Below are 23,807 nucleotides of genomic sequence, written 5' to 3'. Positions count from 1 at the left end.
TCGTACAAGAATGAGGACGATAGAATGATATAGAAAAACAGAAAAGCGCGAGGCGTTGAACAAACTACTGTACTGACTACAGATGATAGATCATATCGTCGGGGGCTGTTCTACAACTTCCTTCGGTAGGCACCTTTTCGCTCCAGCCCTCTCCTAGAGAGGGCACCCGCGCTTTCATCAAGAAAGCCCTAGATTAAATCCGTTCACACCAACCGAAGAGACAGTTGACCATCGGGTCGAAAAGTACTTCGGCGAGCGGGTTATAATTTTGGTGCGCCCTTTCCGTCGGTTCCCGTCGAGTGAGTTCGTGCAGTATTCGTCAAGAATGAGTTCGTTCAGTCGTGTGAATTTCGTATATTGCGGTCGTAGCAAGCCGCACCTATGGTGTGTAATGGCGGGCAGGTGTGTAGACGCGTTACGTATGAGTGAGTGATGGGTGGGGGATGAATATATGGTTAGATGCAGTCGTGAGAGGAGTGCAATACATGTTAGTGATAGAATGGGATGAGTGGCCCGAATACTTGGCGGTTAGGGGATTAAGCTTTGAGGAAACGATAGTCCACTTGGGACTAGAGCATTCACGAGGTGATGTGAGGTGGAGACACAGTCTCAAACGCCTATCGATCAACGAGACAAAGCACGATTGGAGTAATCAAGCGCTTCCTCGGATCAAGAGGGGCGAGAATTCGTATCGATCCTGCAACATCAAGTTGTATGAGACGTCGAAGGAAGGCGGATTGACGATAGGACTGCGCATAGCGCCGAACACGTCCCCAGCGCCTACTCCTCGACCTGCCTCGTCCAAAGCTAGATACCTCTCGACTTCTCCCACCGCTGAGCCGCAAAACACGAATAAGAAATACATGATGTGCAGTGAAACAAGATGTAAAAATGATGAAAATGGATAGCAGCAGCGTCCGTAGATAATGGCGCGAGCCACAGCACCTCAGTAATCCGAGGCAGGACTGCGTGAATCCTCTCGCGGGGGTTCTTGGCCTTGAACATGAGCGAGAGAATGACTTTGCATCCCAGGCTCAGGGGGAGGCGACAATGGTCGGGCATCAACGCCATGAATGTTTCCCGGCGAAGGGGAGCTGCTAGTGCCAAGCGAGATTTTCTCATTGACGGCACGAAGGCGTTGTACCTCCTGCTCTAGCACCATGAGACGAGCCTGCATCTCCTGTGTCTGTTTGTCCAGAAAGATGATGTGATTGGTAGCTAAACGCCACAACGTTAACCATCCGGTGGCGAAGATTATCATTGATCGCCTTACCTCGCTCGAGTAACGACACCTTGCTACTCTTCTGGTTAGAAACTGGTAAGACGTCCTTCAATTTGGCATAGCCATCGCGTAATTCGTCTCTACGCCTTTGCTCAGCCTCAATGCGCTGTCTGCGTGTTGCCTCCTTTCTGGTGTGAGCCAAGTTCTCCACGTATGTAGCGCCCATGTTGTCTTCGTCGTCTGAGTCGTTTAAGGAACGAGCACGGCCACGACGCCCAGAAGAACTGGTGGTTGGGGAAGGGGTGGGGTTGTAGCGAAGAGATTGGCGATGAACTAAACTAGGTCCACGGGATGACGATGGGGAGCCTGTCCCGCTGCTGTTTCTCGAATGGTGGTGGTAAAGGCCGTCCGCTGATGTGTCAGATCCTGAAATGGGTGGGGACAAAGGATCGTACATGTGAGGTGAGGGCGGAGGGGGTGAGCCAGCAGGCAGATTCATTGACACATGTTGTGGCGATGAGGTATACACGGGTGGCGGATATTGATGCGTTTGATGCGTGGGCATGAGGCTAAGATTATGGAACTGCAGGCCTTGATGCAAGTCTGGCGCAGATAGATGGCCTACAAAGAATCAAGAACATGAGCACATTATCAGATCAACATGTGTTTAAGGTGAGTTTTGGCCTCGAGGATAGAAAAGTACCCACGAGGATGATGAGGGTTAGGATGCTGCACGACAGGAAAAGACTGCTGGTGCTGCATCGCGTGGTGGTTGTACGCGAGGCTGTAAGATGATTCTTGCTCGGCTGGATAGAATCCATAAGGACTTGCATGTCCGAGATTTTGGTTGTGATCATCGGTTATGTGCTGTTGGTGCTGGTGCTGGTGCTGGTGCTGATCCATTGGACTGCTGTGAAAAAATTTCGTAGATGGGTCGTGGTACAAAATGAAAACTTGTAGCGCACAAGTTTATCGTGAACTAAAAGGTAAAAAAGCAAATTTAAGAAGAAAAGGAGGAAGCTAAGAATCAAGTAACAATGGTCACCGGTCACCCCCAAAGTCTCCAGAAAGCGATCTCCTTCGCTAACAAGCTACGGAACCAAACCGTTCATAATAATTCGGGCGCCTATTCTATCATATCCATCAGTCCTCCTGTTTGCCCTTTATTTGCACACCATGAGGAACAATGGCAGTTCTACAGAAGAAGAAAAACCATCCAGGTCCTCTCATCAACCAAACGTCCTGCTCTCTATTGTACCTAGAGTTCACCCAAACACCACCCGGCCCAATCCAAGCCGTCGGCACCGTTATGTATTTTTACCATGCCTCGAGGCTACCGTGTGCATGTATATTCTATCACTGGCTGGATCTAAACAGCCGAACATGCTGCACCCAACCAACATGGCACATCAGCTGAGTCCACAGCGAACTTCTACGATGTTGAAGAACGATTTTTGGAATTTTTTTTTGGATTTTGGATGAGTAGATTGTGATGGAACGGCTGCCGACCCTCCGATCGTTCCTATCGATGGAAAGTCGATAATGAATTGATAGACAGCAACTTCCGCCGATATTTCAACACCCCTTCATTTCCGTTATAGGGAGTTACTCGTTCGTGGACTAGGTCACCTGCTAAACACATCAGGGTTCTGGTGGTTCTCGAGCGTCAACAGGGAGTCACCAACCTTCCAGATTGTACGACTCGTTGGAATGATGTCGAATGTCAAAAAACTTCAACAAATTTGATTGGAGATATTTACACACTAGAAGTCGAGATGTACAACTTGATTGTGACTCAAGTATGTCACAGGTCCTGAAGTTAGTCAAGTGTTTTCTAGCTCAAGGTTATACTTACCATCGTGTCGGGAGCAAGGGATTGCAAATGGACGGCTATTCTCCCGTATCCGTATCTGAAGGACAGCCATGGGAAATCACTGTCTTGTTAGGAGTAATATACCATCGCATCTGAAGAATTGCGAGTTGCCTCCGCCACCCTGCGTCTGTTCCGCATGGAAATTGTCAGACTTCGTAGTAGAATTGCGGGGTTCTCGAGTGTCCGTTCGTCGGGTCCAGCAACAGATAGAGTCACGCATCTGTCGATAGCGTCCAGATTCGAAAAAAAAAATCTTTGCAAATTCGACCACCACAACAGATAATTTGCTGGACGTCTATCGCGGCACTGTCCGCACCTGCCTCGCCCGAGCAAAGTGCTTTTGGAATTCGATGAGGATTTTCTTGCATACGCAGATTTATGCGTCCAATCGACAAGAATATGGCTTACTACTAAACCAAGATTAAGATCGTACCTCAGGCGCACTCTTGGTCCGGCGTAGCAGAGCGAAGTTAATGTGCGCTTCACCGCTGCTCCGACTGAGCGTACCCCTGAAAGCATCAGCACAGAAGAAATTAAAATCACACTATCGGTCCAGTCCACGGGAGAACGGCCGTCTCCTTTCTGGAACACCAGTTAAATGAGCCATATGAGCGGCTGGTTAGGGACGAGGATGACCCTGATGTTAGGGGATGGCGATGCGGCGGCGGCTGCGGCGGAGGAAGACGAGCTTTGCATAGAAGTAGCCTCATCAACCTATCTGACTTCTGCATGTAGTTTCTTCGCCCTATGAGTGTGGGTGTACGCGACACAGGCACACGAATGGCTGCGGACGTGGGATTGTTCCGGGAGCCATACTGGTCATTCTCATTGGTCACAATCCAGTAGAAATGGTATGATAAATCACGGCTGCCATGTACAACTTCTGCTTCCGAATGAAGTGTCTTTTACTGGTGCACTGGCATTGCCAGTTAAATATTGCCTTGTGATTGAGTAAGTTGTAGGCGCGTGCTGTTCTGTCCAAATGTTACCAAGTCAGTTTCAATCAAACCGTTAACGAATACTCAAGTACTCACAAACAATGGTTGCCAGTCGGTGCTGATACACGGGCCTGAGATAACCTGCACCTGTATTTAGCCTGGATAGATTATTGTTAGCATGCATTTCACGTTGAACTCGGCGTCGAGCACGGCGACTCTAGTAGTCAACTTCACAAAGGCTTAATACAAAAAGATCTAAAAATAGAAATTGTTTCTCACAGTTGTCAATGGAAAGTTTGAAGCAAAGCAAGCATGCCCCATGTAGTGTGCCCTCCGAGTCTAAGGTTGTCTTAAGGCCTACTTAAGGTACGACCATTGACCAAGGTACGACTGACCTTGTTCTCGAGCAAGGCGACGCTGGCGACAACAGAGGACTGTTATTTTATGAATTTTCCCGGAATAGTCGCGCCAATGTTCGTTCATATATTTCTGAACTCCAAGACCGCCTTGCTGACCCTGTGTATGATGATGGGTTCAGAACACGATCACCTAGGTTAACGTTGCTGATTCTAACACCGCTCAGTGTGACACCCAAGGACTATTTTACTCTGCTTTCCCTGTGCTGAGCTGCCAGAAGTTCTAATCAGTTGACACCACTCCGTGTCATGTCAAAAGTCGTGCCAGTAGAACGTTCTCATATCTCTGGAAACCCGCATAGTCTTCAGCCGGGGCAATGGGCTCCGCCTCGTGCACCTTTACCCCCGCATCGTCTTGTGAAGATAGCTAATGCCCTGGGAGTCTCTATGCCTTCTCCCGCAGGACCCAATTCTTCATCTCCATACTTGTCTGCTTCCTTTCCTGGTACATCTCCCACCATAAGTCATGCTGATCTTCCCTGGCGCGTGACGACGCCGTCTAATGCATCTACTTATAATGTTGGATCATTTGCGTCTTCATCTCAGTCCAAGTTCCTGCTCCATGTCATACCACCTCTTCATCTCCTTCACGACTTCGATGCGTCTGACCCATTGGAGCCTGCGCCTCCTCCCAATGCGTCAGGATATCACACACAGTTCCGACGCGGCACCCTTGTCTCTCTGCAGCCTTCTCTGCATGCGCAACTTCATGCAATTGCCAAAGAATATGCTTTACCTAGCACAATCGGCCTCGTTCTTTACCTTATTACAACTTCCGCACAAAGTCGCCAGAGCAGTCCAATGCCTTATGCGACCCCTATTTCAGGAAATGAGGACGCAGAGGAACCAGGTCCACGCATCTCTGAAGAAATCTGGAAACGTATCTGGGGTCGAGTTCTGAAAGCTGAGCGTGAAGAATCTCTCGCACTTTCGCAGGGATCAGGCTCCAGTCCTTTCGGTCTGGGTCTAGGACTAGATCCACCGGGCCAGTCCAACTTGCGCCCTTTGGTCACCCCTATGCGGACAGAAACGCCGCAACCGCAGCCTATCACATACCCAATTACTCCCTCGTCTACCACGTCTTCAGTATCCGATCTTCGGTCTCACTCTAAATCTGCCCCTCTATCATCCTCATCACTGACACACTCGGAACCAGATACCCCCGATACCTCCCGTTCTTCTGATAATGAAATACTTGGCGTTGACCTCCCAGGTCTTAATTCAACCTCTATAATACCTATACTTGCAAAAGTGGAGTTCGATATTGATCGACGGAAAGCAGCGTGGTACGAGCCATGGTTGCGTGGCCGTCGAATGACTCATGCTAAACGTGCCGAGAGTCGTCAAAGTAATCGAGCACACTCTCAACCACGTGCGGAGGGATATGGAGATGGGAAGCGTGTGCCGTTCGATCTAAGACTAGTGGAGAGGATGCAGAATGCAAGCTCTGTGCCTAGCTTTACTGCGTCACTGTCTTCGAGAGAGGAGGGCGGCACTGGTGGGTATGCTCTCCTGTCAGATCCCACGGACGACGCAATTGAAGAAGACACAACAAGGGAGGAAGGCGGCACGGACGGGTATACTCCCCTGTCAGATCCCACGGACGAAGAAGTTGACGAGGACATAACAACACACGAGACTGTCATCTGTCATCATGATCCTCTGGTGGACGTCTTCGGCACCGATGCAGATACCTGGGCTGAGATGCGCGCCGAATCGCAGGACAATCAGCCCGAGGCCAATCCAAATGTAGTCAAGCTTGCGTTGGATGTGTCCTCAATTACTGCTATGCCTGAACAGGAACAAACGGGAGATGAAGTGGATGATGCGGAAGAGGTTTGGGATATCATGCGCCGGATGTCAAAACCCACGTTGACCTTATCAATACCATCTTCACCGAACTCGCAGCAACTGTCGTCACCCCCCGTAGGAAGTTCTAAGAAGTCACCTCCCCCTCCTTTGGTCCTTGCTCCCAACGACACAAGAAATGGCCTCGTTCTGCATACTGGACCAAGCCCAATGCTGTCATCTTCCAGTGGAGGCGACAGTACGAGTCTGCCTTATGCGCATTCAAGTTCGAGAGGGACGCCGGTCGCGGATGAGATAGGTGACGATGATGGACTCTCCCTGGACATGGATCAAGAATATATGCGATCACGGAGTCCTGAAGAAAAGCGCGGCGGTGCGGTTTTCGAGGACCTCAACCTTGGCTTAGATCTGGGAGATGAAGACGAAGAGGTGCGTTTTCGCTGTCAGTCCTATGCCTTGCCGCTTAACTCTATTTGTAGTATGACGAGAACGATCCGAATGATCAACGCAGAAGCCAATATCTCATGAGAGCCCAACTTGACGAGATTGAACGGGTATGCCAGTAATACATGTGCTCATCTCGTGATTCTGACATCTAGGAAACTAGACTTTGGCACAGTTTTCTCCGAGACACATCAAGATAGATGACTTGGACCAAGATATTACGATAACTCATGCCCGAACGAAGTCACTCCTCGCACTTCATGCAGGAGGAACTTCGAAATTATCAATTGATCGTACACGTGACATTCAGGCGACAGGGTGAGTTCAATTACAGTTGTCAATAGTTTTTCGGCTGAAGAAAGCTCCAGAAACTCCATCGATCGTGCCGATGCAAGCGACAAATCGTGGCCTGCTGTCTCCTACTCATCTATCGCTAATAAGTCATCGCAATCTCCAAGCTCCCAATCACATCGGCCTCTAAATCTCACTCCGTCACCACCTCGGCTTGCTGTCAACGGTGTGTCTACAGGTGCCCCAAAATCGTTCGCTCCACCCTCGCGGTCTTCATCACCCAATGCTCTCTCCACAGAGACCAAGATTCGCAAACGAGATTTGGAGCCATCTACGTACCCATCACCCTTACCCCCTTCCTTTGGAAGGCTATCGGACACGGCGACCGACTCCCCCATACCGTTGTCTCCTGATCCTTTTGGGCGGTACCCCTCTTATCTCGAGTCAGAGGCACACCCCATCCCGACGTATTGGGATCCTGCAACCGGACAATTTACCAGTATTCCTATTGAATCCAGACCATCTTTGTCATCTGTGGATGAGGGTTCTGTTGCTTCCACAACACCCTCCAGCCGGTTCTCTGCTGACTCAGCAAGTTTTTCGATGGATGCTGCGGCTGCAAAAACCTCTACTCCTCTAGTCAGCGTCAAGACCTTCAAGAAACTTTGGCGTAGAAGCAAGTCTGCGTCGGTGTCGGCTCAGCAACCTCCCACGCCAAACGCTGGACAAACTTCGTTTCAGGGATCTGCACCGCCTACCCAATCGTTTCATGATCAACTCGGGCCGCCCCAACCGCCGCAAAGAGGATTTTCTCCTATGCCTGCGACGACTATGCCACGAACACCCACACGACCATCGTCTCCGACAACTCCTTCGTCAGAGAAGACGAGTGTCCGTAAATCGATTCTCAAGACCTGGAAATCAGTATCAGGTTCCACAGCCTCTTCTAGTGCTCCTTCAGAACCAAGACGAGATACCGAAAGACCTGTGTCTAACGAGACCATAAAGCCTCGGAGGCCGAGCATCTTGGATGCTGGGATACCTCCAACTCCGAAACTTGCTGAACAATATCTGCCTTCAAATCACGCCCGAACAGGCAGTGGCATTTTTGAGCGAAGAAAGTCTGTTGGACGATCTAAAATGGGAGCCTCATCGAGTCTTTCGACGTCATTTCAAGATGTTGCCCTCCCATCTAGGCACTCGCAGACATCTTCACCTCTACCTCCTCCAGGTTCTGTATCTCCTGCTCTCTCCCTGCAGTCTACGCCTCGCCATTCCAAAGTAGATGGCAGTTTTGAATCGGCACAGTACGAGCTAGTATCCGCCTCGCCCCGACTATACCCGAACTTGTCTTATCCCTACCAGACACTTGATCAAGATTAATATTCGTTCTTGGACGGTATGGTTTGCCTTTGGACTCACTGTTGCAACCGAAGCGTCATTCCTCTTGCTTTTTGCTTTCCCATCATCTTTACATTACATATCGTCGCTTTGCTTCATGACCATATCTTATTATTGCTTTCATTGCATACAACTGGATTCACTCGGGGGAAATCACGAACTGGACAGTCTGACATAGATACATGCTAAGCAATGCATAATGGCAAGAACCGTACGTTTACATGATCACGAATGTCATGCAGGCATCCATGATCCATGATACTTGTAGCTGAAAGCCCGATCTTCACAGATTAGCAGACCAACGGTCACACGATGACTTTGTGTTGACTGGCCATGCTCCATTTAATGTTTCCCAGAAGCCAATCCGCTGACTAGCAGCCTGGCCATCTGGAAATGCTGCAACTTGCTCATCTCTTTCACTTCGTCACTAAAGTTCAATGGGAACACATCTCTGCAAGCGGCTTTCAAGGCAGCCCAACACAGTTTGCCTGCGTGAGTACATCGTTCTTATAGACGACTTTGTGGTAACCACCAAATCCATTAGCATCATCAACGATATCTGAGGTGACCGTGACACGCTGGATAGGTACACCATATCAGGGGCACTGTTCTCCATCTCAACTCCAACGGGATCATCATCGTTGCAAGATATGTTCAGGCAAATATGTATAACCTGCGACTCAGAGTAGACGGCATCGAGACTTGGCGTGCGTTGTCCTGATGGTCACTCATTGCATAAGAGCAGCTGCAGGGTCCAAGGTCGCTTATGGATGTCCTTTGATGTTTCATGCCCGAGAACCCTTTTACGTAGTTCTTTGCAAAGTTCGAGGCTGGGCTGTGTACATTCAGGTAAGTAGTAACGATTTGCAGTATCTTTCAAGCGTGTTACATCAGTATTTGTCTGGAACATTCATCAGAGTGGTATCATGTGGTGGCCAAGGCCTATATAAGACGTCACATCACCGACTTGCATCCCGCGTGATCTCTTCAAGCATAAACGACGTTGACATGTAATCGAAGATCACTCTTGATTCTTTGGGGCTGGTATGGGGCTACGGGAGTGCCACATGTAGAGACATCTCTGCGTTTGGTAACTTCTTTCGCAAGTCCAGTTAGCATATATCCTTCTGTCTGCACAATTAGAGATAATTGATCGCGGACCGATGATACTCCATGACTTCTTGAGACCCATAGAGAGTAGGATTAGAACTTCATGATGGACTCCCGAGGGTATTTTTGGACGTGTACAGAGATTGACTCAAATCATCTTAGACAATCATTGGTCGGGTGCGAACAGGCCATTCAGGGTGAAGCGAGATATGTACAGAGCAGCTAAGCTGAATCAAGGCAAGTGTAAGGAGATCAACCTCCACTCGCGTGACTGTTACACCGAAAGGTACTGAAAACAGTATCAGCCGATTATGTGAACTCGGGTAAGCCAGCATGCTTACTGTGAGACATCGGTTGTTCGTCTACAAATGCATTGCCAACTTTGGCACTGTCGCCCTCTGATGCGGCATAGGTGATTTTGTGACGAAATGACGCGACACCGGAATAGACTAGTATGGCATTCGCCAGCCAGCCTCCTCGAGCGACTGATAACAATCGTTATTGATGAGCCGCGACCAACAGAGTTACTGAAAGCATCAAGCCGGAAGCAGTCTAGGTTATCCACAAACAGCATATGTGCAATTGAAACTAGACGTGAATACTCCTTTGAGTCGGGTTACAGGTATATATGCCCATACTCTACCATCAAGGATCAAAAATTATGTTCCGTCGAGTCCTTCCCAATAGCAGACGTGCTTGATGATCCCGCAGATACGGTCTGAATTATCGAATCAAGGTAATTGGCACCGCTCCTGTATCATAGAAGTTGACAACACATCGGGAGCAGAATTTGGAAAAGAACACAAACCACTTCTGATGGGTGAGAACATCGCAGCCGATTTCCTTCTCCTTGCGTTGTACAAGTTCCACATAAGCAAGCATACCGTCATCCTTGAATCGTGCAGCGAGCTCAGCTGGGTGGACATCCGGTAAGCAGCGGGATGTTAGCATTCAAGAGGAAACGCACCAGTAGCAGCAGCATTACTGTGCAGCCCAGCAAGTGAAATTAGTTGCAAAACAAATCTAGGTTCATCAATGAGGCGGTCGCATTTGAAATCAAATGCTATATATCCCACCCTTCCTTTCCGAGTTCCCATATAAAGTTCTTGAGATCTGCATCTGTTCAAGCCGTTCAGACAAAGATCGCTACTATTGGGGAATGACGTACCGTTGAACCCTGCTTGGGACCAGTTGAAGCTGGGGCTCAGATTGTATACAAACCATTTGCCAGGGTATTTCTCCCGGATCTTTCTCGCAAAAGTTCTAGCCTCCGCTAAGTCTGGCTTGCCGGTTTCCAGCCACAACAGGTCTGCGTATGGTGCATACACAAGGGCACGGTCAATGGCCGCCTGAAGGCCACCAGTAGTTCGATAGAAGCCTTCGGGTGTGCGTGAGACTGCAAAAAGTGAGTGAAGACCTCGAGGCATTGACAACTGTACTCACGGTCCCAGTTCCAGTTGATATCCTGACCGACAGCCTCCCGAGCAATCTGACGTGCTTCGAAGTTTGATTTACCGGCCACTGCCTTCTTGTACTGTTCGAACACACCGCGTGGGTTCGAGCTACTGCTAGACAATAACGCTCGTTCGACGGCTATGCCACATGCTCAATGTGGTGAACAGAAGACGCTAAGGAATACATGCCTTGATCGAAAGTGATCAACTCGTTCAGTGTATCCCATTCATTCTCAATTCTGGCTGCATCCGCACTGCTTGTGGCTCGCGCAAGAGCTTCACTGAGGGGCTTTCCTTGCGTCGTGGTACCGAGGATATATCTAAACGTATTTCAGATCGACATCAAGTTCTATAATTAGGACTTACGGGTGATCAACAGGATCAATGCTGGTAGAAAGGAGTTTGCCACTTTCAGCATCAGTGCGGCCAATGAGCAACATCGGAGATAGAAGCATGTCAAGTTGGAAACGGGCCGCAACAAGCCGTGATACATGTGTGCTTGGAGGAACAACAACTTTCCCTGCAAGGTGTCCGCATTTCTTTCCGCCGTGGAGTTGGTCTTCGAAATGTATGGCTGAGGCACCTGACTCGGCAAAGAGTTTGGTGAGTTTCATGACGGCAGAGGTCCCTCCATGGCTAAGACGTTGTGAGTTACAAATGAAGACTAAGTAAGGTACGGTCTTCACCCAGTATCAGCGTCCGCGATAATTGGTCGTAAATAGTCGATATATGAAATTTCTGCACGCTTTTCTAGCAATGCGGACATACGTTCATCGTAATGCTTCCTGTCATGAAGTTGCTGTGCACGGAAGAGACGGTGAACCTGGTTTGGTACAGTTGTATAAGGGTAATCTCTGATATGATGTAGATGAGAAGGGCGCGAACACGCATATGATCCGGCACGTCATTACCCGAAATCAGGACCAACTTCATTGTTGCCCGTAGTTAGCAGCGAACTTGCAGCCCAACCAGAAACGTATACGACCTGTTGGTGCCTTGCCATTTGGGTCATTTGAACGGGGTCAATAGCACCCATGGTAGGCACAGGTTGACCTTTAGAAGCTGCCTCGGTGAACAAGGCGAAGAGCTTGTTAGCAAGGAGCGTCGATGGCAGGGGAAGAACAGGCGCGGAACCCTGCTTTAGCGCTACATCATGAGCGGTATAGGGACGGGTGATAGAAGCGAATCGAGGCGAGGAAAAGAAAGCGGAGACGTCCTGAACGCGAGCATCGAAGGTAGCGCTTTGCTCAGCTAATGATGGCGGGTGAAGTGGCAGGGTAGGAACCGAAGACATCGGACGTGTCAAGGTCCCAAACCTAGGCACTCTACCTGTCGGTCGAGGGAGAATCATTGTAACGGATGGTGTCGTGAGATGGTGAGAACACCGTCTGCTACTAGTTAAGCGCTGGCCGTTGTGTTCGGGAGACCGAAACCTAGATTGAGGTTAGGGTTACGAATGGGGATGTATCGGCCTAGAGCGCACAGTGTGACTGCGGCGGCTTGCTGGGACCAGTGGGGTTCAAGTTATTCTCGGATATCTCTAATTCTCTGAAGGAACTTCCATCACTCTACTAGACAACCGACTCACTACAACAGAAGCTGGTTTTAATCTCCACTCGTCATGCCAATCTAGAAAAGTCGGTTGAGAAGTGCCCCAAAAGTGCCGCTTTTAAGGCTTTTCCGAGTGTTTTGGTTCCTGCAGGTTGGTGGTTGTCAGGTCTCCCCCGGCCTTCATGATATAGACAGTTTGATAGAGAGAAGACCTATAGCTAGTTGCTGATCTATGTCTTCGAATCCCTTTCACCCGAAGTATGATTGCAAGTGGTGGTTCCTCCTTGCTCTCCCTCTGACTGGCACATCATGTGTCTAAATCTAGTTCAAAACACCGTGTCTGGGTGGGAACTACTGCAGTGTCTTGTGACGCATGGGTGGTGCTTCTACGACGTCGCATCTTGATGCTTTCGTTGGTTATTTGTTTTCCGTCCATTCAAATACTGAGTCATGTCACTTCCTCGAGGCTTTATATCCGCACACCGGACACCGTATTTCAATTCGCAAACATAAATATCATTCCCCTGGATTTGGATTTATATTCATCCGCTACCACTTGCATGACTTCATCTCCCATGGAGTCCCCTTCAAGTCCCACTTGCTTGCGAGTCACTCGACTGACACTCATACATGCTGTCCTTGCATATGTATCTCCACAATTCACTGCAATGTCCTGTCTACCTCTCCTACTACCAGTCGAGATCCGCTGTCGTATTCTCACCCATCTGCATCTCACGCTTTCCGCCTCCTTACTTGAATCACTCAACCACAGCTTACAGACGGCCCTCGTCGACCTTTGTGATCGTTGCAAAACCTATAATTTTCACGTCTACGGTCAAAACGTGTCAGACTGGCCTGAAATAAAGGTCACTGGCGGTTGTTGGTGCGCGAAAATTGGAGGGCACCAGCGGCCAGAGATCGCTCGTGCGCGTGATCGGCGGGATTCCGATGCATGCGTCGACGCCAAAATCCGCTCCCCGATGGCTGACTCTGATCCGCCGCCCTACTTCATATTTCACTTGCGTCACGTTGCCGTAACATATCTGTCAACCACCTCACCCTCGCCTTATACGCGTGACATAGAGGCGATGGCAACATCGCGTGCCGGTGCCAAGGAGATTGATGCTTTAGTCTCAAATGTCCTGCGACACTTTCAATGCTGCGTTGCTCCTTCAAAGACGAGGGTAGTATGGAAGCTGGAAGACGAGCTTTGTATCATTCCTATCTCTGAAAGACCCTCTGAAGGCCCCTCGGATGATGAGATATTATGCACGCTCCGGCTCGCCCTGGAGCTTAACCGGCACCGTGACTTTGTATCACATTCAAGGCTACATCCTCGGAATATGAAGCTCACTCCCCCCTTAATATTCCATTCCCCTGGTAAATGCTTCACTTCGTTCCTGTTTGTTACAATGGCTAACTGATGAGTTTAGATTCGAAACACTTAGATTCGAATCCCGGGACCAGAAACATCTCACTCATATGTGGTATCGCCCTGGCCTGTATACTATTCAGCATCAGGTTATGGTAGTCTGGCTGCCTGGTAGTAGTTCACCTTCACACACTCGCATATTCCATTTCCGCACATACTTCCACATACGGCTTCTCCAGGAACATGCCGCATTTCTGCGACTCCCAGAGGACGGTTCTCCTCCGTCTATACCGCGATCGTCTGTGCCCTGCATTCATTTTAAATCCAGTACCTTTCAATCAGCATGACCATTCACTCTCTCTTATGTACGCATTTTTGGTCGCATATGGACCTTACTTTACTTCTTAAGCATGCACTCACTTATACTTTCAATAGCCAATAGGTTTACCGACAGGAGAAGTTGTTGAGGCATTTTTCCTATTGTCGAGAAAATGAAAAACATCAAACTGCGGTTCGGGTATGTACCGCCGCGATTAAGCGAAACAATGTACGGGGCTCATCTAGACTCCAGGTGCCGTAAGTACTATTGATCATCCTATCGCATTTCTATTTCTATACCACGGACAACTGTTGTCAGACTCAGTTATCCTACTTATCGCCTGCCCACGTGTGGTCGTCCTATAACCAGAATTTCATACAGGTACTAGATGAGAATTTTACTCGCTTGTCAAGGGGAAATCAATACGCAAATTTCTTAAATTGAGTGTGGGCGAGGCGCCAGGAGCGGCGTGCAACGAGATCTAGAGAGCGATGACATGCAACATAACCATAATCCTCATTATGACTAGCTTGCATAGAGATGAGTCCTCTCCAAGGCACAGATTGAGACAGAAGTGTGGGTCCCGCCAAGAGCCGCCAAGGCATTTAATTGACAAGAATCATGTTGCAGGGCACCCCCCTATTGGGGGGTTTAACTAGCGAAGGTTCGCTTAGTCAGCCTGTGCAGGATGTTGCATCAATCCGACTTGTACATTCGCGAACCGTCCCCAGCTGCAGCGTTTCCACAATGCTCAATCGGACGAGTCTATAGAAGCGTTTGGCTCTTCTATGCACGCCATTTTAGCTGTTTGCATTTGCCATTACCTTAGGAAACACACTGGATTCTACATTTTACCTTGGTGTGCTAAATGAGTAGTTCGACTCGGTGATAAAAGTCCAGGAGTATCGACCATCACAGGACACTCTAAGACTCGCATGTCCCCTTCAACCTTAGCGCGCTACCGCTGATGACTGCCATTGACATTGTCTGCACAGGACCTCCCCCTAACACTGATGCCGTCAGCCATCTTTATCGGCTCCTAGTGTAATCATACCATCCACTAGTCGTGCCGAACAGTCATCGATAACGCAACATGACATGAACCTTAACCGCTTGTCCTCTCCCACAACTGAACGCCATTCATAGTTCCCATATCTTCACTCTCGTCTCCTACGACTCATTCTACCCACTATTCAACCCGTTCTCGATCCTGGTCATTTTTCTTCGTCGCATCATCATGCCAGTGCCTGGTAGCTTAGAACGTCAATATATCAGAATTAAAGGTGAGTTGCCTTCGTATTCGTTCGTACTCCTTACCCTCTATCTAAAGTCATCAGCGGAAAGAATATTCAAGTCCCCTCCCGGTGCATGCCTGCTGGCATTTATGTATGCATCAATATCGACTCGAAAAGACGCTGGAAATCAGCTATCAGGGCCCTATCATCTGAAGCATCTGTAGTGTGGGGTGATACTGTGACCCTGTAAAGTCCATGGAGACTTTTGGACACCATTCAAAAGCTGATCATCGGTAGATCGACACACGGGTCACCTACATTATCAATGGAGATCAAGGCGTCCTATGAGGTCGGTCGAATGCTAGGCAGTGGAGAAGTCATTGGGAAAATTTAAATGTTGTGGGATGAGCTACTCGATCATGGAGATGAAACTTTCGGTAAGTAAACGTTTGCTCCTCATCCATGCACATATACTAACCATCGTGTAGATATCTCTTTCCCACCTGTTTATAATGTACACCCTTCCCTCACGCTGAATGCCGCTATTGTACAAACTTGCGACAATCAGGACAGCGCACTGTCTGATGTGAGTGACGCTGGTCTCCGCTGTTAGCTTTTGCTGACGGAACGCCAACTGTATTAGTCCCTCGTAGACTGCGAGATTACTCGAGACACAGATGCGGGCCACGCACGATTTGCCGAATACGTGACGAGCAAGACAGTCTCTCACCTGAATGATGCTGTAGAGCATTTTCAGTTGGTTCTAAACCAGTGTCCAATCGACGGCCCTGACCACGCAATGGCTCTCACTAACCTCGCGTATGCGCGCCTTCAAGGGTATATTTGCAATGATCTTCAAGGCATCGACTTCACCACTTCCCTCTTCCGCGAGGTCCTTGCATTACGTCCGCAGGGTCACCCCGATCACCCATTAGCCCTCTATAATCTCATTAGAGCATTGATATGGCGCAACAGTAAGGAGCCTACCGCCGTCTACATCCACGAATTCGCAGAACTGTGCTGCAAGCTCCTGCCCCTCTGTTCAGAGGGCACCTACTTTCGTAGAATCGGCGTAGACAATGCAGTCAACTATGCTATCGGCGAATGCAACGATCTTCCAATAGACGCATCTAATGAAGGCATCTACCTTCGACGAAACGTGCTCGAGCTCTGCCATGTGGGCCAACAACACCGTCCAAAAGTACTTGACAAACTTTCATGGGCTCTCAGATCACGCTTTACACAGCGCGGCAACATTGATGATTTAGACGAGAGCATACAATTTCGTCGTGAAGCCGTGTCTCTGTGCCCCGAGGGACATCCTGACCGCCACGACTACTTGAATAACTTGGCCGTTTCACTTGGTCACTATCGCTTCATTCACCAAGGCAAACTTAATGACCTTAATGAGGCCATTTCTTTGCACGAAGAAGCGCTGCGCCTGCGTCCTGTTGGGCACATATCTCGTGACGTCTCATTGGACAACCTAGGGGTCGCCCTCCTCGCCCGTTTCAACAAACACCATGATATCGATGACATCGACAAAGCCATCAGCTTCCATCGCGAGGCACTGACGTCGTGTCCACCTTGGGATCTCCGTCGTGACACCGTGCTTAACAACCTCGCGCTCGCGCTCAAAACCAGATATGGAGAGTTGCATGTCAAGGAGGATCTTAACGAGGCAATCGATCTGTTTCGCGAATCCATTCAAATAAGGCGACATGACCATCCAGAGCGCCATATAAATCTTCGAAATTTGAGCTCGGCGCTCTGCTCTCGTTTCACGCAAACTCGGACGGATGAAGATATTGAGGAGGCCATTAATCTGTGCCAAGAATCATTAGCGGCTTTGCCTTCTCTGCACCCTGACATGTATCTCAACTACATGCGGCTGCAGGAAACCTATCTGTCTCGTTACCAAGTGCGACACAACCATGTCGATCTGTCACTCGCTATGGAGAACTTCAGATTGGCATCGAGACACCCTACTCAGGGCTTACCATACCGCATCATAACAGCCCGGAACTGGGTCGCCGCAGCAGAGCGGTACAATCATACATCTGCGCTGGAGGCCTACAACACTTGTTTCGACCTTCTTGATGGTCATCTGGCAACGCGATCATCGACAATTTCACGACGCGAAGCTGCCGCTGCATTTAGTAGTGCCAGATCGCTGCCTGTAGATGCAGCATCATGTGCCATCCGTCGTGACGATCTACGACGCGCAGTCGAACTCGTGGAGCAGGGTCGTGGCCAACAATGGTCCTTGGCCTCTCGCCTACGGAGTCCACTTGAAGACCTCGAGTCGACGAATTCTTACCTAGCTCACACATTCTCGGAGCTCAGCAAACACCTTTCAGATGCTCAGTATTCCGCAGGTAGTACAGACAGAGCTGCTACCGATCGGGCAACAACAGAGTATATGAGACTTACAAGGCAATGGGAAGCTGCGGTAGCTGAGATACGTAATCTTCAAGCGTTCTCGCGATTCTTGCTTCCGCCGTTGTATGCAGACTTGCAAGCAGCAGCCCGCCGGGGCCCGGTCATCATCCTCGTTGCTAGTGAATATTCGTGCAGCGCCATCATTCTACCGACATCAGGAGAGCCCCATCATGTTCCTTTACCATCTATCGCTCTCACCGATCTGCAGACTCTCAAGGATCGCTTCACCAGGGCAATACGACAAGCATCTCGGATGAACCCAAAAGATTCGAGGATGGATCTAATAGTACTCTTGCGGATAACATGGGACGAGATCATGCTACCCATCGTCAACATACTCGAGCACGTCCTTAAACTAAAGCGCCGCTCTCGAATCTGGCTGTGTCCAACTGCAGCTTTCACGTCTATTCCTCTCCATGCAGCTAATCCCTTTCTAACAAAGGAAGATCGCTCTGGGAAGGAGCCATGTCTGGAGGATCTCTATATCTGTTCTTACACACCGACACTTTCTGCTCTGATCAGATCTAGACGGATGATGAAACAATGTATGCCTCCGTCCTTTGTGGCGATCGGACAAGGTCAACCGGGTGCAAGGAAAGGCAAGGCGCTCTTGGCTGTTGACAGCGAGCTCGAGCTTGTACGGAAGCTTGTCCCTGCGACGGCCAAGCGTACCACTATTTCTGGCGACGCAGCCACGCGAGCAGGTGCACTCGAAGCTTTGCAAGAGAACACCTGGGTGCACCTTGCTTGTCATGGCAAGCAAGACCCTACGCAGCCTTACAATTCCCATTTCGTCATGAGAGATGATCATCTGACGCTGCTTGATATTATGAAGAGAGATATTTCGCATGCCGAGTTCGCATTCTTGTCGGCGTGTCATACCGCCGTCGGCGATAAGGAGACGCCCGACGAAGTCATTCACCTCGCAGCTGGTCTCCAATTTTCGGGGTTCAAGAGTGTCATTGGTACGCTGTGGGAAGTCGACGACGCTGTCGCAAAACACGTTGTCGAAGCGTTCTACGAGAACATGTTCAAAGATTCGAAGGATGGCACCATGGACTGTACAAAGGCGGCTTGGGCACTCAACTGTGCTACACACGCGGTGAAGACAAAAGTGCCCCTCGAGCAGAGGATGGTTTTCATTCATATCGGTGTGTAGTTCGTGCTGTATTCCTTTCATCTGGTACGATTTCACGGTTCTTTATATTGCATTCTCTTTCGTTTCCATTGTACTTCAAGTTGTAGGAATGACCGTCTGTCATGTACTCTTATGCTATCTTGTTTTCGCGTTTGCTTTCAATCAAACACAGTTTGCCGGCTAGTGCCACTCCTTCAACATGCTTAATCGCCGAGCCCCTGTTTTCATTATACAGTCTCGGTGGGCTACTCCTGTATTGTGTCAACTTTTCGTTATGGGGTGTTCTAGAGTTTCGCGTTGACCTCTCAGTCTGCCACTTTCAATTCTTCCAGTCTTGAAGGGCTTCATCGATGGACACTCCTTCGGTCGTTGGTTCTTCCAATGCGACCGGTGAGGATGACTTGAAAGCTAAAGGTAGGGAGGTTACATCATTTTTCTGACTGTCAAACTCACTCTATCCTTAGCTCGCGTGCATTCAAGTTCTTCTGGTCTCCGGCCTCATGAAACATTTTTCGTTTGCGTTTGGTGGTAATCCAGTTTTGGTCAGTCTGCCGTGAATATAGGTTGGCACGTACGCATCTCAAGGATGTGTCCATGAGACGACCCTCACGAAGTGTGAAGGTGAATTCCTTTTCATGGACAGACTATCACATAAAAAGGAGGTTTCTGGGCAATGACTGGGCCTAGTTAAGATGGACCTTCGAGGATCTATCCATCGCAAAAATGTTGTCAGTAGGTTTCGAACCAACTCCAAGAGACACACATTTTGACTCTGTTGTGGTAACCACTTGGCTAAGACCAGTTAGATGACCCTCCGACGAAACCATCCATGAGTAAATGTCAAGGTGCGTTCCGAGAGAGAAAAAACCTCATGTTTGCAGGTTTGAAACCTGCACAGTCCAAGAGAAACAGATTTTGATTCTGTTGTCGTAACTAATTGGCTAAGACCAGCTAAGATGAGCCTCCGAGGAAACTATCGATCCATGAGCCAATGTCAAGGTGTTCCAATAGAAAAAAAGACCTTGTAGTAGGTTTCGAACTTGGCCAGTACTTCTTATAAGAGAAACAGAACACTATTCTGTTGTGGTAACCACTTTGGTCAAGAGTTGAGATGAGCCTCCAAAGAACAGTACTGTCCATGAGTGCACTAGTGAATGACAAGGTGTGATATGACGCAAAATTATTGGTGGGCAGGTTTCGAATCCGCGCCACCCGCAAAACAGGAATAAGTGAGTTGGGGTTAGATCTAACGAAAAATGGACGCTCAGGGGATTGAACCCTGGACCTTATACAATTCGGATGCTCGTGCAAAGCATACGCGCTACCACTGCGCTAAGCGCCCTTATTTGTTATTGCATGATGGTTCCCTATCCCTTGCGCGCATATCCATCGACCAAACAGGCCATAGGCCCATAGCTCTTGCAGACGAATGAAGATCCGAGTTAGGATGTTGTTCCTCAAGGCCTTACCAGTGACCACTGGCGTGGACTTGTCGGGTTTCCGGCATTTGACGTCCAGTACGTGCCCACTCATTTTACTGTCACCTTTCCTCAGTCTTCTTTGCGAGACTGAGTCCTGAGCGATCACTCACACCAAATATCCACAGGTGTTTACTTTATCCATCCGATTCTGTCGACGCCATTGCCTTGCTCCGGATGTTCGACTGGTCAGCACTGATTTCGAGAGAGGAAGAGGAACCACAGGCTGCCATCGATGACGTGTACAGCATATGCAGGACAAATTGTACATGTTTCTGGATATCTGAATCTTGCTACTAGGGGATCTCCCATATGGAAGTATGGTTGAATCTTAAACGCTCTGAACAACAGTCCCTCAGGCTAACACTTCTTCAGGCATTCCGATCTCTTCTACTCAAATGCGTGGCGACGTCAATGTCATCAAAATTGATACATTCGGAAAAAAACATTTTTCTCAAACATGGTCGTTGACGCTGTTTAGAGCCTGGATCAAACGACTTGGACGAATCACACTTCGGGTTTAAAAATATTTCAGGAAGTGACATGGAAGGTTCTCAGTCGATCCGTTACGTTTGGTGGCGAACGGTATAACATCTTCGAGGGGGTGCTCCAATGCACAGACACGAACAGCTCATCGCAGTGGAACGTCGTCTACATGACGCCGTCATGGTCGTTAAGCAAGCGATCTGGTTTACAGTTTTCAGGGGAATATATATATCACATGTATCGTGTGTATGTGAGATGATTAGAGGGATAGATGGATGTAAAGGACGTTGAAATAACTGAAGGAGTAACGATAGTATGATACAAATGATAGCGTGGCGATATACAAGTTGAAAGACGATCGACAGCATGACCGGAATTAATACACTGGAAACAGCTTGTTAGGGATCGCCGCCTGGTTTTTCTCAATATCGAATACTGGCGTCTGTGCTGCTATGGCCAACTACCTAGTTTTGAAGGCCAACTACCTGGCTTTCAAAGCCAGCTTTCTGGCCACTAGCAATGCAAGGTCCTGCCGGCGTAACGCGTGAGAGAATGGACGCCATCAATGACAAAGCAAGGCTAGCAAACGTACAATGATCAAAGTGGTCAAGCTGAGGCGCCTGACGCGAGGTTTGACGCCGGCCTCGGCAACTTCGACAGCTTCCTGCAGGTTCTCAACATTAGGATGCTGCTCCTCATGGACATCAGACTGCATTTTGAGAGTAAGTCAGGGTACAAGAAGATGTAAGCAAATGCGTACGAAGTCAAGAATCACCGGTCTAGCACTGTTGTCTTCATCAACAACATCGTACTGATTGCTGAGGCGATCATCTACAGTGTTCTTGATAACAAAATGTGAAAAATAGCTATCCAATGAGCTTTGATGGCTCACCATCAGGCTCTCACGTTGGCTCGGCTTTACCCTCGGGTAAGGGTGGAAGCGAAGCAAGTAAGAAGTCCTGTAGCTGGGCAACCTCATGTTGCTCGTCGAAGACTGGCTCATTACAAGGGAGAACGAAGGGAAAGGAATGTCGTGTATCCTGCGAGAAGACATTAGGGTTTAAATACCAACGAGAGCTCGAAGGAAGGAAAGCGAAAATAAATAAATTGAGAGACGGGGACTAGAATTCAGGACCCCAAATTCGCAATTCCGACAGGGTTGAGTTAATATCCCCAATTCACAATCTCGACAGGGCTGAGTCAGTGCCGAATACCTGGTGAGCGCCTATCCCAGTGTGGCACTTGTGAATCTCGAGATATTTTGCTTCCGCGGAAGCAATTCTCTTTAACATCTTCATGGGCGACCCCAATCCAGAACAGGCCATCGATAGGGCAAAACGAAAGACACAAGACGGCGAGGAGGGACAGCATCACCATGATTGGGTCCCAGATTGCTCCGTCAAACCTACGGACCACGTCGAAGGAAGCAACATGCATGACACTCAACGTGTCGGATGCCTGTATGTTCGAGTTTCATGATAGGATTCGGCGACCTGTTCGACCTTTTATGTGCTGCTTAGAGCGTCATAAGAATGCTGCACAAGCCAGACCCGTCCCTGCCCTGGAAAAGAGTCAGTACACACGAGGCTCGAGTGCGTGGACTCTGGAACTCTCTGTTGTATGTTACACATTATATCTCCAACAATGGGCTGATAAACCATCCTGAGCAACTGCATCCCCTGGACATTCCAAAAAAAAACCGCAATAGCGAGCTACTCCCTCAGTGAGTACAGCGTGACATGTTGGTATGACAAGCGGCGTGACACAAAAAGGGGCGTCACGCTAATTCGCGTGCACGAGCCAAGGCAAGTTCGCAACCGCCACCATAACACATGAAAGCGACTCAGCAGTGTGCTCTCAAGCTCGCAAGATGTCTCAAGCAGCATTGGTATGAGTCAAGATGGTGACTGTGGCTGCATCAAAACCGCCCAAAACTCTCAACTGACGCAACCGCCTCCATCAACATCGACAGGTGGCCACCACTGCCACTCCAGTAGTAATATGCCCCAGAAACAAAGCATGGTTGGAGTGAACAAGACACTCACCAGTGACTATAATTCGGCTCAGTGCCCCCCACATGCATCGTAAGCTGCCTCAAATCCCCACAAATTTCCGTGCATCCAGATGTGAAGAATGTCAAACCGAATGATCCAACATAAGAAGAAATACTGTCAAGATGCAGAAACCATGAAGATACCCAGCACCGTTGTTGGCGGGAGAACAGCGATTTTTCACCGTCGTGTCGTCCAGTTCTTGCCTTTGCCAATGCAGAAATCGGCAATGCTGAGCTGTGACCAAGCTAACATGAAGTGCGACCAAGCTGTCTTGCATGCCCTCGTAGGCGACACAATTCATCATAGGCGACTCCAATTTGCGAGGGATCCATGGGTGCGACAATGGGTATCGAAGCCGTTTCCACCGTTCTTCAAGATCAACAATTCGAGAAATTTGATTGCGAGGAGCCCTCTTGCGTTACGCTTGAGTGGTTAAAGTTGAGCTATCTGGTTTTCAGTTTTTGAAGGACGATCGCGGCGGTTGGTGGGCGATTTGTGGGCGCCAGCTTTTTGTTTGGTCCACAAGCTTGAAATCAAAGTGACTTTGGACCCTAGTGTCAGGGTGGTCGCAACTCCGCTCGCTAATTCAAGCCAAACTTCTTCTGCAACTCTCCCTGGTGTTTCGGCCCAAAGGATCGATTTTTTCTCCTCAGGCGAGAAAACTTAATATATCGCGTTTTGGCCACCTCACCTGCAACAATGTTGGACAATAGTTGACTACAATAGAAAGGCCATGGCTCACCAACCTTTGGAGTCTTGGATCTCGTACTACTG

The 23,807-nt window shown here is 48.9% G+C and overlaps 6 protein-coding genes and 1 non-coding gene across 7 annotated transcripts; 3 read left to right on the top strand and 4 right to left on the bottom strand.

Annotated features, from left to right (window-relative positions):
- Positions 1–927: 927 nt before the first annotated feature.
- On the bottom strand, positions 928–2,261 carry DFJ58DRAFT_432042 (uncharacterized protein). Its single transcript, XM_041380373.1, has 3 exons — positions 1,930–2,261; positions 1,274–1,843; positions 928–1,218 (listed from the first exon to the last, which is right to left on the bottom strand). The coding sequence occupies exons 1-3, from the start codon at positions 2,123–2,125 to the stop codon at positions 947–949; spliced, it is 1,038 nt and encodes a 345-aa protein (XP_041242759.1). The 5' UTR covers positions 2,126–2,261; the 3' UTR covers positions 928–946.
- Positions 2,262–4,377: 2,116 nt separating this feature from the next.
- DFJ58DRAFT_685092 (uncharacterized protein) lies at positions 4,378–8,637 on the top strand. Its single transcript, XM_041383292.1, has 5 exons — positions 4,378–4,506; positions 4,572–6,687; positions 6,738–6,812; positions 6,866–7,020; positions 7,071–8,637. Exons 2-5 carry the CDS (start codon positions 4,699–4,701, stop codon positions 8,374–8,376), a joined length of 3,525 nt encoding a protein of 1,174 aa, XP_041242758.1. The 5' UTR covers positions 4,378–4,506; positions 4,572–4,698; the 3' UTR covers positions 8,377–8,637.
- A 1,337-nt stretch (positions 8,638–9,974) lies between these two features.
- Positions 9,975–12,341, bottom strand: DFJ58DRAFT_793382 (isocitrate lyase and phosphorylmutase). The gene is made up of 10 exons (XM_041390402.1): positions 11,870–12,341; positions 11,645–11,812; positions 11,325–11,594; positions 11,148–11,278; positions 10,948–11,097; positions 10,673–10,900; positions 10,581–10,623; positions 10,472–10,527; positions 10,313–10,418; positions 9,975–10,256 (listed from the first exon to the last, which is right to left on the bottom strand). Exons 1-10 carry the CDS (start codon positions 12,307–12,309, stop codon positions 10,157–10,159), a joined length of 1,692 nt encoding a protein of 563 aa, XP_041242757.1. The 5' UTR covers positions 12,310–12,341; the 3' UTR covers positions 9,975–10,156.
- Positions 12,342–12,489: 148 nt separating this feature from the next.
- DFJ58DRAFT_887167 (uncharacterized protein) lies at positions 12,490–13,933 on the top strand (the record flags this gene model as incomplete). Its single annotated transcript, XM_041394670.1, has 1 exon — positions 12,490–13,933. The coding sequence occupies exon 1, from the start codon at positions 12,914–12,916 to the stop codon at positions 13,931–13,933; it is 1,020 nt and encodes a 339-aa protein (XP_041242756.1). The 5' UTR covers positions 12,490–12,913.
- Positions 13,934–15,829: 1,896 nt separating this feature from the next.
- Positions 15,830–19,036, top strand: DFJ58DRAFT_729161 (CHAT domain-containing protein; the record flags this gene model as incomplete). The annotated part of the gene is made up of 3 exons (XM_041385708.1): positions 15,830–15,872; positions 15,924–16,021; positions 16,079–19,036. The coding sequence occupies 3 exons, from the start codon at positions 15,830–15,832 to the stop codon at positions 19,034–19,036; spliced, it is 3,099 nt and encodes a 1,032-aa protein (XP_041242755.1).
- Positions 19,037–20,272: 1,236 nt separating this feature from the next.
- Positions 20,273–20,357, bottom strand: DFJ58DRAFT_t104. The gene has a single exon. It is a non-coding gene; the product is annotated as a tRNA-Ala (tRNA).
- An 892-nt stretch (positions 20,358–21,249) lies between these two features.
- DFJ58DRAFT_431856 (uncharacterized protein) lies at positions 21,250–22,154 on the bottom strand. The gene is made up of 4 exons (XM_041380372.1): positions 21,872–22,154; positions 21,740–21,820; positions 21,572–21,688; positions 21,250–21,508 (listed from the first exon to the last, which is right to left on the bottom strand). Exons 1-4 carry the CDS (start codon positions 22,031–22,033, stop codon positions 21,461–21,463), a joined length of 408 nt encoding a protein of 135 aa, XP_041242754.1. The 5' UTR covers positions 22,034–22,154; the 3' UTR covers positions 21,250–21,460.
- Positions 22,155–23,807: the final 1,653 nt, after the last annotated feature.

Source organism: Suillus subalutaceus (assembly GCF_016647625.1).
Source record: "Suillus subalutaceus strain FC151 chromosome Unknown DFJ58scaffold_69, whole genome shotgun sequence".
NCBI classification, from domain to species: domain Eukaryota; kingdom Fungi; phylum Basidiomycota; class Agaricomycetes; order Boletales; family Suillaceae; genus Suillus; species Suillus subalutaceus.
The sequence above is the reverse complement of the archived record's forward strand: the minus strand, read 5'-3'. Positions and strand labels throughout refer to the sequence as shown.